At 38.1% G+C, this 11,455-nt stretch overlaps 1 protein-coding gene across 1 annotated transcript; it reads left to right on the top strand.

The window, feature by feature from the left end:
• Positions 1–2,769: 2,769 nt before the first annotated feature.
• On the top strand, positions 2,770–5,367 carry LOC111608381 (beta-1,3-galactosyltransferase 1-like). Its single transcript, XM_023332272.1, has 2 exons — positions 2,770–2,906; positions 3,024–5,367. Exons 1-2 carry the CDS (start codon positions 2,777–2,779, stop codon positions 4,028–4,030), a joined length of 1,137 nt encoding a protein of 378 aa, XP_023188040.1. The 5' UTR covers positions 2,770–2,776; the 3' UTR covers positions 4,031–5,367.
• Positions 5,368–11,455: the final 6,088 nt, after the last annotated feature.

The raw sequence follows: 11,455 nt of genomic DNA, 5'->3' as shown, positions 1-11,455 counted from the left end.
AACACTTATTGTCAACTCATTGGACTGTTTCATGCATTTTGCTAAAGTATTGCCTTAAGATTCAAATAGGTAAGCTTTTAAAATAATGGGTAACTTTTTAAAATGTGATAACTTTGAGTCCAGATGTAGAGTGGTTGGTTACAGATGGACAGTTCACCGGGTTGAGGCAAACAGATTACACCTTCAGCTAAGCTACAAACTCTCATTCCTTTCTGCAACCTTGATTTAACTTCATTCTAGTTTGACTTTTAATTTCACTTATTTTACCTGTTTTGTTTAATTGTAGTTACTCCTGAAACAAAAAAGTGATGCAGGAAAGAAGTGATTCCTCCAAAGGTTTTCTCTACAAGACACCTTTTAAAGTGAAAAAGAAAACCCAGCTGAGCAGCTCCAGCTGCCTGGTGTTTGCTTTAAAACGTGAACCAAAGGCAAATCTGCTGTGATGTAAATCTACAGCATTAGCTTCAGTTCAGGGAATGGTCAGCAGATTCATGTTTGGGGAAGGAATTGTTTTCAGAGGGTTTTTATCAAATAGGTTCTGTAAAGTGTTGCAGTAGTTTGGCTTAAATTGATTATTATTAGGAAAATATTACAGATTCCTTTCTGAGTCAAAGAAAATAAGTTTTGATTTGTATTTAAAGCAAGAGCAAATAAAGGTGCGGCTGGAGTCCTGCTGTTTGGAGCAGAAACACAGAGTCCTGGTTTAACGCTGCATACAGTGGAGCGCAGCTCTGTGATGGCTGGACAAAGGTACAAAGCTTTCCTTTTGTTTTTTACTATCTTGTCTTGGCATTTAAGGTGTTCCATACAGAGAAGCTGGTGTGCCAGGACAGACTTGCTCTGGGAACAGGATGCTGGAGCTGCAGCAGTAAAGTTTTCAGACCTCGTTGATGTACTTAGTGACGTTACCTGGTCAATCACAGATTCTGCCTCCCAGATTTGTGACACGTTTTCTGTCATTCTAATTATGCTCTTTTCAAAAACCATACAGTATTATTTTTTATGTTGTAAATTTGGACTGTCATTCTTAGATTTTGTTTTTAATATTTTTTTTTACCTGTGTGTAAATTTGCACGCTTCCATTTCAGAGAACTTCAGCACAAGTCCTGCCAAACTGAGATCAGGGGAGTTTTCAGGCAGGATGATTTATTTATGTGCTGCAGATTTGAATCTACGCAGCAGCGAGTTTTGCAGTGACCTTTAACATTTGCATATTTTACATTGCACTTTGAATGTTGTTACCTGACCTTGGCAAAGAAAATGACTTATTTTATGAAGGTGACAATATGGTAGATAAGAATCTTATACATGCGATAAATTGCAGCTGGAGGACGTTGATATGTCTGACGGTGACGGTTGCAGCTTGTGCAGAACATTTCCTACCATGAGGTGTAGATAGTCACTCTGGTCTGAAAAATATAAAAACCACCTCAGATTAACTAACTCCCACATTAGGTCTTATGTAGATTGTATTTTTTTAATGAATAGAAACTTAATTAAGAAGAGAAATAGCTTTGATTGGTCAGAATTATTTGCATTTTATGAATTTATGTTCATGAAAATCTTCAGCCTTTGTGGGTCTGATGAACCCACAACATAAAGTGTCTTTTGTGTTTCAGCCCTGCTTCCCTGCTGGCTTTTTTTCTTGGTGAAACCCCAAGATTTTCCTTAGTTAGAAAAATAATTTCTTATTTCAACATATTTCACCAAGCCTAGTTTATTCTTTCTATTTGTTCAGTACTTGAGTTTTGCATTTGTTTTGCTCTTTGTGTTATCTTCTCGTTCTGTTAGCTTAGTTTCTCCTTTTAGGTGTTATTTTTGTTAGATTTGGCATTTATTTCTGCTTTTATTGAGGTTCTCTCCTTGTACTTTAATCTTGTTTTTTTCTTAGTCTCTTTGCCATTTTCTCCCCTTCCTCATTAAGCGTCACTGCTCCCTTCCCAGCTGCAATCAGTTTCCCTGATGAGTTACTTTGCCATCTCCACTCTCTCCTCTGGATATCTTCCTCTCAGGCTCATTACTGGCCATCGGTTCCTTCAGTTTGCCATTGGTGCTTCCCATCTCATGTTCTGAGTTCCCAGGTGTTGTAAGTGTTTTAGACCTTATTCATGAAATCACGGCTCATATGACAACTCTGCTCTGTCTGCACTTTGGTTCTTCTCCAATGGCCTACATGACGTTAGTATTCAGGAATTCACACTTTCAAACATTTAAAAGTAGATGAACTCACACACCAGGTCTGACCTACATTTTGAAATGTTGTCAATTCAAACGCTCAGATACGTAAGTCTCTATTTCTTTTTGATTTTTTTTCTCACTTTTGCTTTGTTCTGCCTCTGAAAACCTCTGCATGTCTGTAGTCTTTAAATTTCTTCTAATCCCCTTTAAAGCCCTTCGTCGTCTCGCCGGACCCGATCCCATAGATCAGATCCTCCTCTCATCTGCTCGTCTGTCCACCATGGGGAGCTGAGCTTTGAGTCGCTCTGCTCCTTAACTTCGTTTAAATCTGGTCTGAAAACTCATCTTTTTAGATTCTTCTTAGTTCATTTCTTCCTGTCTCTTTTTCATGGCACTTCTTTTCTAATTGTTGCTTTTGCTTTAAATTGTCCCTTGAGTGTCCTGAAAAAAGCTTTCAGATAAAATGCATTATTATTATAAAAGATTTATTTTAACCACTTTTTCGATTTCTATTCAGTAAACTAAATGCTTTGGTAATTGAGCAGGATAAACATTAATATAACGTTTACATTTCTTTCATTTTGTTTCCAGACAGAAAATGAAGAACAGTGACAGACCTTTCACTCTGTCACGAAACCAATGCTTCTTCTTATTTTTGGTTCTTGGAGTTGTGGTGTTTTTCTGCTGCACAAACATAAGGAACATGGCACCTGATTGGAACTTTAAATGGTTGATGCAAAGTAATTTGACAAAACTCGTCTCATTCAGGAACCAAAGCTCTGTCACAAACAACTTATCTGCATCTCCTCACCTTCAGGACATTAAACCTGAGCCACCGACTCAACGGTTGATGCAAAATAATTCAACAAACACCACTGCTGAACTTCCTGAAACTACGAGCGTCGCCACAACGCAGGAGCCACCGACTCAACGGCAGAGGACAGTTTCATCACGGGTCACCAAGAAGGTGCTAGAAACCCAGACTGCCCAACGGACAGCGGCTCCTTATGTGTCTCCTGGACCGTACTTGGTGGAGTACCCCTATGAGTACCACTTTACTATCAATGAGGAACTGAAATGTAGGCAGGAGAAGCCGTTTGTGGTTCTGATCGTACAAGTGGCGCCACGCAACCGAGCTCATCGCGACATCATCCGTAACAGCTGGGGAAGCGAGAAGCTGGCTAACAACCAAGTGGTGGCGCTGTTCTTCCTGCTGGGGATGCAGACTGGAGACGATGCAGAGCAGGTCCACCGGCAGCTGCTGCAGGAGAGCAAAGAGCATCAGGACCTGATCCAGGGAGACTTTGTGGACTGCTACAAGAACCTGACCATAAAGACCATGGTGATGCTGGAGTGGCTGAACTCCTACTGCTCCAGCGCCGCTTACGCCATGAAAATCGATTCAGACATGTTTCTAAATGTTCCCAATCTGGTCAACTTGCTCCTCAAAGCTCCAAGGACAAACTACATGACCGGCCTGGTGGCACATGGAGGACGAGTCTCCAGGGATCCCAAGTCCAAGTTCTACGTGCCTTTGGATCTTATCAGCGAAGATGTTTACCCTCTCTATGCTTTGGGTCTGGGCTACATTTTGTCTTTGGATCTCACCAAAAAGCTCATTGAGGCTTCCAGACACGTTAAACCTCTTTATATTGAAGATGTATATTTGGGCTTATGTATGAGACACCTGGGTATCCGTCCAACAGAACCCCCAAACTGGATCCTCTTCCGTGTTATTCCTATAAAATACAGTCGCTGTGAATACTCCAAGATTATCGCAACCACAACTCTGGAAAATATGGACCGTGTTTGGATTTGGAGAGACTTTAAGAAACCGGGTCGGTACTGTTGATTGGTAAAAAACATCCTATGCTGATGATTCTATATTCCATGATACTTGGATATTATAAATAAGAATAAAGAGCTAATCTTAGTTCAGTGCAGAAAAGATAAATGAAAATTGTTCTGGGAATTTGCCACGTGCAGGAGAAAGTTGTGGTTTTTTACCAGTATAACCAGTTTTCATTTGACTTTTAGTTCAAATGAAAACCATGAATACAAGTCTATTTTTCTTACTCTTGGACATAAAATTACATAAATACGATTTCCGTAACAAAATGTGAGAAAACAGGTAGGAAACATGAGACTATGTCAACTGGTTTTATATAACCTTTAAATTTTGTATTGTATTTTGAGTGAAGAGGTAAAAATTATAGCGATCACTAAAGAATGTGTGTGAATAAGTGCTGATTGTGGAAGTTATTTTTTGAATATAGGTGACTGTATGTTTAACTTCAGCTAAACATGAATTCACAACAAAATGCTGAGAGATTCAGCAGTTTAGTGAGAAACGGACATGAAGACACTCAGATATGTGGGTCTAAAATAATAAAATAAATAAGGAAGGACATTATTAAAACAACCCAAACATTTATAGTTTTAAACATAAATGTTAAAATGCTCTCGTATTTCAGTCAGTTTATAAAATGTTGCTAGTGGTTTGGTTGAAGTTGTTTTTAAAACATCAGCATTATGAACATCATGTTCATAAAAATAATTTTTTTGTTTCCACTCCAAACATAATGATATTGTCTTTTTATAAAACCTTCTGAAAATGTTGTGTGTGGGATGGAGTCACCCAAATATTAGCCAGATTTGAATAATGTGATATTTGAATTAATTCTGAACTAGAGCTATCAATTAGTACAATCTGCTCGTTTATATTAACTAAATTCACTTTTTCCTCAATTAAATCTTTTTTATTAAATCAGTGAAAACATCATCCTGTGTTGTCAGTGGCTAAAGTAAATTGTTTCCAGTTTTTTGAAGGTTAAACTACACAGAATTTGCCTTTTTTTTAGCAAACATTCAGATCTTTCAGGCTGGTCCTTGTAAAAAGCCTGAGCTGTTTACATTGAAAAGCTGGATGCAGTCCTGGTCTTCTCCGTTTTCACCCGACTGTAAATGTCTCCTTCAGGTCATGTACCTGCACAGCATTCAGACTTTTCTGCTGGTCTTAAGGGAAATATTGGATTAATTTTTTTTAAATAGAATTGCTCTGTTTGATGAATAATTAATCACTCAGCTGGATGTTAAAACACAGTGGAAAACTCAGATAATCTTCCCACACCTTTAATTACTGCTTGAGTGATGCAGACAGGTGAAATTTTAGATGCTGAAGAATAAATTTATGCATTATCTATTGGTTTATGTTTTCATGGCTATTCTAAAGTGCTTAGTAGTTTAACAGGTTTGATCAAGAAAATAATTAGACCTTTCCTCAATAATCTTATCATTAGACCATCCTGTAGACTCTGTTTAAGCAGAAAAGTACATTTATTTTCAGATATGGTGAAATATAATTAAAGGTTATATAATATAATTAATTGTATCAAATGGACTTTGTGCTAAGAAGCTCCACACTGACATCATGTGGATATAATTCTCCATGTGTTTCTCCACAGCTCTATGAAGGTTTCAGCAAAGCATTTCAATTAGGTTGTGGTCTGAACTTTGATTAAGCCATTGCAGCACCATGATGATTTTATTTTTTATTTTTTTTTACCCCTCCAGGGGGTCTTTTGTGGCTCTAGTGCCCCTTATATGACAGCAGGCTGACAGGAAACGGGGAAGGAGAGGGGGGAAGACATGCGGCAAGTGTCGTCGGGTCCGGGAGTCGAACCCGCGACGGCCGCGTCGAGGACTCAAGGCCTCCAAATACGGGTCGCGCTAACCGCTACGCCACCACGGCACGCCCATCATGATGATTTTCTAATACATTTTCTGCTGTGTTTGGGATCAATGTCTTATTGATGACCCAGTTTGTGTCAGGATTCTGGTGTGTGTGTGTTTTTATGAGAGTGAGAGTTCTCTTTCAGAGAGGATCTTTGTTGCCAGGCTCTTTGCAGGCTGCACACCTGGTGATAATCACCTCATCAGCAGCCTGGAGCAGCTTGAAGGAGCTGCAGGACCTTCACGCTCTGCTGGTTGATCAACCTACATGCTAACCTCTAACCTGGCCTGTGAGTTTCTTTAGTGTTTTGTTTTTTTTGGTGGGGAGGTGAAAGTTGCATGTTTACTTAAATCCTTCTAAAAAAATCTTTGCTTCTTGTGCTCCTAAGTTTAATGTTGTCTCAAGAGCTTCTAAGGACAACACATCTATCCCTTTATATCTCTAAGCCAAAACTGAAATTGAGTCTTGAAATATTTTACTCTGTGTAATGAATCTCTACATAAAATGACCATGTCACTTTCTGAGATAACTGGAACGAAACCTTGCACTTTTACACAATATTCTAATTTTGTGAGATGCAATAGTATAAACCAAGGTGTAAGATGATAAAGCAGACCACCAACCTCACAGGTGACCTCCCTGACGGTCTGCTGCTTCGCTCTCACCACTGCAGCCCAGGTTTCTTTCTGGTCAAGGAACACAAATCATTTCACTCGCCTAGAACATACTGATTAGCACTTAGCAAATTGCAAACTTCATATATTAACTCTCCAGCATAATTGAGTTAAATTCTTCATTCTGCTTTGACTATGAAACAAAAATTATTGATGCTTATGAAGGACTCACATCTGTATAAAAATAAGAATCCTGAAATTGTTTTTCTCATTTCACTCTAGAAAATATCCATAACGCACATCGTTACGTACGTCTGTGTTTTGCTTCACGCCAGCGTGGAAACATGAAGACGGAACAAGTCAGAAGCTTTTATTGTCCCACAAAGGGGAAATTCAGGTAATGGCAAAACTTTACCCACCCAGTGTCCTGGTGCCACCAACCAGTGGGGGAGCAATCCCAACTCTGCAGGGCTTCCTGTGAACACTTTCTCCCAGTCCTTCCCCCTTCAGGTCGTCTCTGAACAAGAAGTTTGCATTTCAAACACCAGCCTGGAAGAATCAAGAAGGAGCAGGTTAGACGCTTTCAGATCACAAGGCCTTAAAGCAATGTTGATAATCCTCCTTGTTGCACCAAAAACCAGCTGATGACCATCTGGGTTATTTCTTGTTGGTTTTCAACCAGGGCTTTTAAAATAAACACCTGGTATTATGCATCTGAATGGGTCCATAAAGGCTTTATGTAATGATCCCTGAACATTGCTTTTGTTTTTTTAGGATTGAGACTTTGCTTTGCTTTTCCCACTTTAATGTAATCCTTATATAGTTGTATAATAGTTATAGTCTTATCCTTTTTGCAACACTGGAACCAATGTGCTATCCATCCATCCATTTTCTGAACACCCTTATCCCATTGGGGTCAGGAGAGGTGCTGGTGCCCATCTCCAGCTGCCAACGGGCGAGAGGTGAGGTCACCCTGGACAGGTCGCTGGTCCATCGAAGGGCAACACAGAGACAGACAGGACAAACAACCATGCACACACACACTCACACATAGGGAGAATCTAGAGAGACCAGTTTACCTGGCAGTCATGTTTTTGGACTGTGGGAGGAAACCGGACAGAACCCACCATGCACAGGGACAACATGCAGAAAGACCCTGGGTCGGGAATCGAACCTAGAACCTTTTTGCTGCAAGGCAACAGTGCTCCAATGTGCTATGATTAAATATAAAAATGTTCCTTCTACTTATTCTAATTTGACATCTCTTGCTAACTGCTGCCACCTTGTGGAGATGAAGTAAACTACAAGTTATGACAACACAGGCATTCTGTATTTATGTTTTTTATATACATGTACTGTATATATGTATGTTAGCCATTTGCCAAATCTCACCAATCATGACATTAGTGATAACATGGGACATTAAGTTTTATTGTGTTTTGAAGTTTACTGATGTGACTATAAGTTCATCTGCTGCCACCGCTTCGACTTGTCTTAATACGTTCAATAAAAATAAAGAATAAAGGTGGGCGACAAAGTCTTCAATAAAATGTCAATTTTGTTTCAAATAAGGTGTTTAAATGATTTCACATTTTAGTGTATCGATAATTTATGCAAGTCCCACATTTAAAATGCCTCGTATGTTATATTAGGGTTTCAACTCATTTTATGATCTAAGCCACTGTGTTAACTGTTAATCTGAAAAAGAAATGAATCCACTAGATACCTTACCTTGTACATGAGGCAGCATGTCAGCTGGAAGGTGATGCTCACCTGGCTTCAGGTCAACCCATCTGTCTTTGGTGCTGGTTCCATCCAGACTGTTGGATGGACCGGAGGTCGAATCTGATTGTAGTAGAAATTATCTTTAATCCGAAGATACATTTCAGACAATTTCATTAAATGTGAAAAGTACTTTTAGTTTTACTTGTCGTAGTTTTTCTGACTCACCCGTCTCGTATCCGCTCACTTTTCTCGGACTCCGGTTAGCTGAAATGGCGCCATTTATAACCTCGGTGGAGAGGGGCGGGCCAAGGAGAACCGAGGGATTTAATTGGATAAGCCCAGTGTCCGTCAATGAAATCAACCAATGGGCTGTCGCCGTAGATAAAAACTATATTTTATACTGGATTATTATTCTGTTCTAGTAGCAGAATATTTAAAACCATGTTTGGGATTTGTGAAACTTTTATCTGATTTGTGAAACTTCAATAAAGGTTAATTTTACCACCTTTTTTTTAAACAAAGAGTAACTTTATAGACACTTTAGGTTTTTTAGCACGAGTGGTTGAATGAATTCTGATGATTAATTGATTAATTATCAGAATAATTGATGACTAAAATAATTGCTAGTCGCAGCACCACTTTTGAGTTTTATTAAAAATAATTTGCCGTTTCTGTTCCTGAATGAACAGATTCCTCTGTCTCTAATCTGTACCTTATTCAAAATAAGAGAACAAAGTAAGTTGGTTGGATTTTAAACATTTTATTTTACCTAAGGATGTCTTAGGATGGGATGGACGGTCTGGTTTTAGTGTCTAAAGTCTCTCACCAACAGGTCAAAGGTCAGGGATAAACAGCTATTGTCAGTTTCTTGTTGTGAATCTCCACCGGAAACGAAGCGGCTCTCAGGACATTTGCGCTGGAGTTTTCATTGTACTAACAGCTCAGTTCAATAATTCAGCGCTGCTCTGTCTGTATGAATTATTGAGTCTGCAGACCGTGTTCTGCGCTGTGAAACCGCCTGGCTGAATATCTCTGCTCTCATCAGGAACATCCAGCTCCTCTGAAGCAATCAGCTCCCGCCGTCAGGAGAATAGATTTGTTCTTTAAGTTTCTGCCGCCTTCAGTTCGTGACGGCAGTTTGAGATCGGATCTGGGAGTGACGTCTGACTTTGAGTGTGTAGAGCAACATTTCTCCATTTATTCAAAGTGTGAAGGAACATCGTTGCACAGAACTGGCCGGTTTAATGAGAAGTGATTAGAAATACAAATAAAAAGGTTATTTCTACATATTGTCAGCATGTTGTCTCTTCTGTTGGAGATGTTCCAAGTCAGATATTCAGACTTCAAGTTCATTCTGTTGAATTTTGCAGTCTGGAAGTCTAAATGTACATGGCAAAAACATACAAGCATTTTGTCTTGTTTCAAGTACAAATAACTTGAATCTTGAAATAACTCAAATTATTGACTGTAGCCTAAATAAAGTAGGGTTTGTACACTTTTTCCACTGTGAGAGTCAAGCACTTTTCAAGCATTATAATCGTAAGTCTTTAAACATTTCATGCAATTTGGAGAGAAAAACAATACAAATGAACTAAAAAATACAGTTTCAAATCACTATTTTATGGTATAATTTATCACTAATATTAATAATGTCTTGTGATGGAATTGTACAGCAGAGACAAGAGAAACTAAAATATAACAAAATTTCACATTTTCAAATGTCTCTCATACACCTGACTGGTTTGAAACACTAATTTAACACTAACAATTATTTTTAATATGTTTGTACAACTTTTAAAATAAAAGCTAACTTTTATTTAAATGACACAAATCAATAAGTCATTGTACCAAAGGAATAATAAACATTTATTACATAGAAACAATCCAAACAAATCCTGTTAATGTAAATCACCTTCAAATGCTTAAACAGAATACACAGTCACACAAACAACTCTAAAAATGTTCATGTTAGATTTTCTTGTGTTTAGCAAATAGAAATAATTTTGGTAATTGTTTCTGACCTGAAACAATAAAGGTTAAGTCTGATTTAATGTCACAATAATAAAAATATAACTGTAAATGTTTGGCTGTTAATCAAATGTTAGATCACACTTTACTACAAACTGTGCAGTTTGAATATCAAGCACGTTCAAGGACTTTTATTAAGAAATTCAAGCATTTTCAAGGATTTCAAGCACCAGCAGAACCCTGTGAAGACGGAAGATGGGAGTTTTATTCAGAGCTGATTGCTGTGTTTTTGTTGGATGATAGTCGCATAACTTCACTGAGAATCAAATTAAAACCTTCTCAGATGTTCCCGCACTGCAACCGAGCCACACGGTTTCACTTCTCCAACAGAGTGTCACAATCATTTCATCACATCCTGCACTGATGAAACACTAAACTACAAAGGGAACTTTTAAAATTATAATGCCCTGCATAAGCGCTCAGTGGGTCTCTTTGAATCTAGATGCATTTTAATAAGTCATATTGCATAAATTAGGATTGCAGGGAGTTCAGATTGGTACAGGAAGCGTTTCAGTACCAACATTTAGGAACAAAATTCTCTCTTCAGTGATAGTCTGTGATCTACAGTGTAAAATACAAGTGAGTGTGTCTAGATTAAGTTCAGGTGTATGCATTGGCTTGTTTTGACATGAGTAATTCCTGCAGGGCAGCGTACCACAAGGGGGCGCCACCACGAGAGGAAAATATGCATCCAAGTTGCATGAAAGTTGTTTTTTGCAGTGAGTGCAGAGTTGGGTAGTAACTCGTTACATCTACTCATCTACATTTACTTGAGTAACTTTTAGAAAATGTGTTCTTTTAGGAGTATTTTTACTATGCTGTACATTTTACTTTTACTAGAGTAATTGTATTATGACGTATTTCTGCTCTTACTTGAGTAAAATTTTTGGATTTTCTACCCACTAAATGAAAAACATACATGATTTAACCAAAGATCCACCAGACACAGACACACACCTGCAGTTTTTGCTAAAGTTTCAGAAGTTTTTTATTGATAGAAACTGATTTGGAAACATTTTATTTTGCCTGATTTTATTCTTTATTTATATGAATTATTGTCATTTTGTTCCTTAAAATACCAAAACTTCTACTTGAATTTTTATTTTGGTCTGTCTGATGATGTAATTTAAATGATTGATAATTTGATCAGTTACTTGTGTTGACTTTTTGCCTTTTT

Source organism: Xiphophorus maculatus, chromosome 4, assembly GCF_002775205.1.
Source record: "Xiphophorus maculatus strain JP 163 A chromosome 4, X_maculatus-5.0-male, whole genome shotgun sequence".
NCBI lineage: Eukaryota > Metazoa > Chordata > Actinopteri > Cyprinodontiformes > Poeciliidae > Xiphophorus > Xiphophorus maculatus.
The sequence above is the reverse complement of the archived record's forward strand: the minus strand, read 5'-3'. Positions and strand labels throughout refer to the sequence as shown.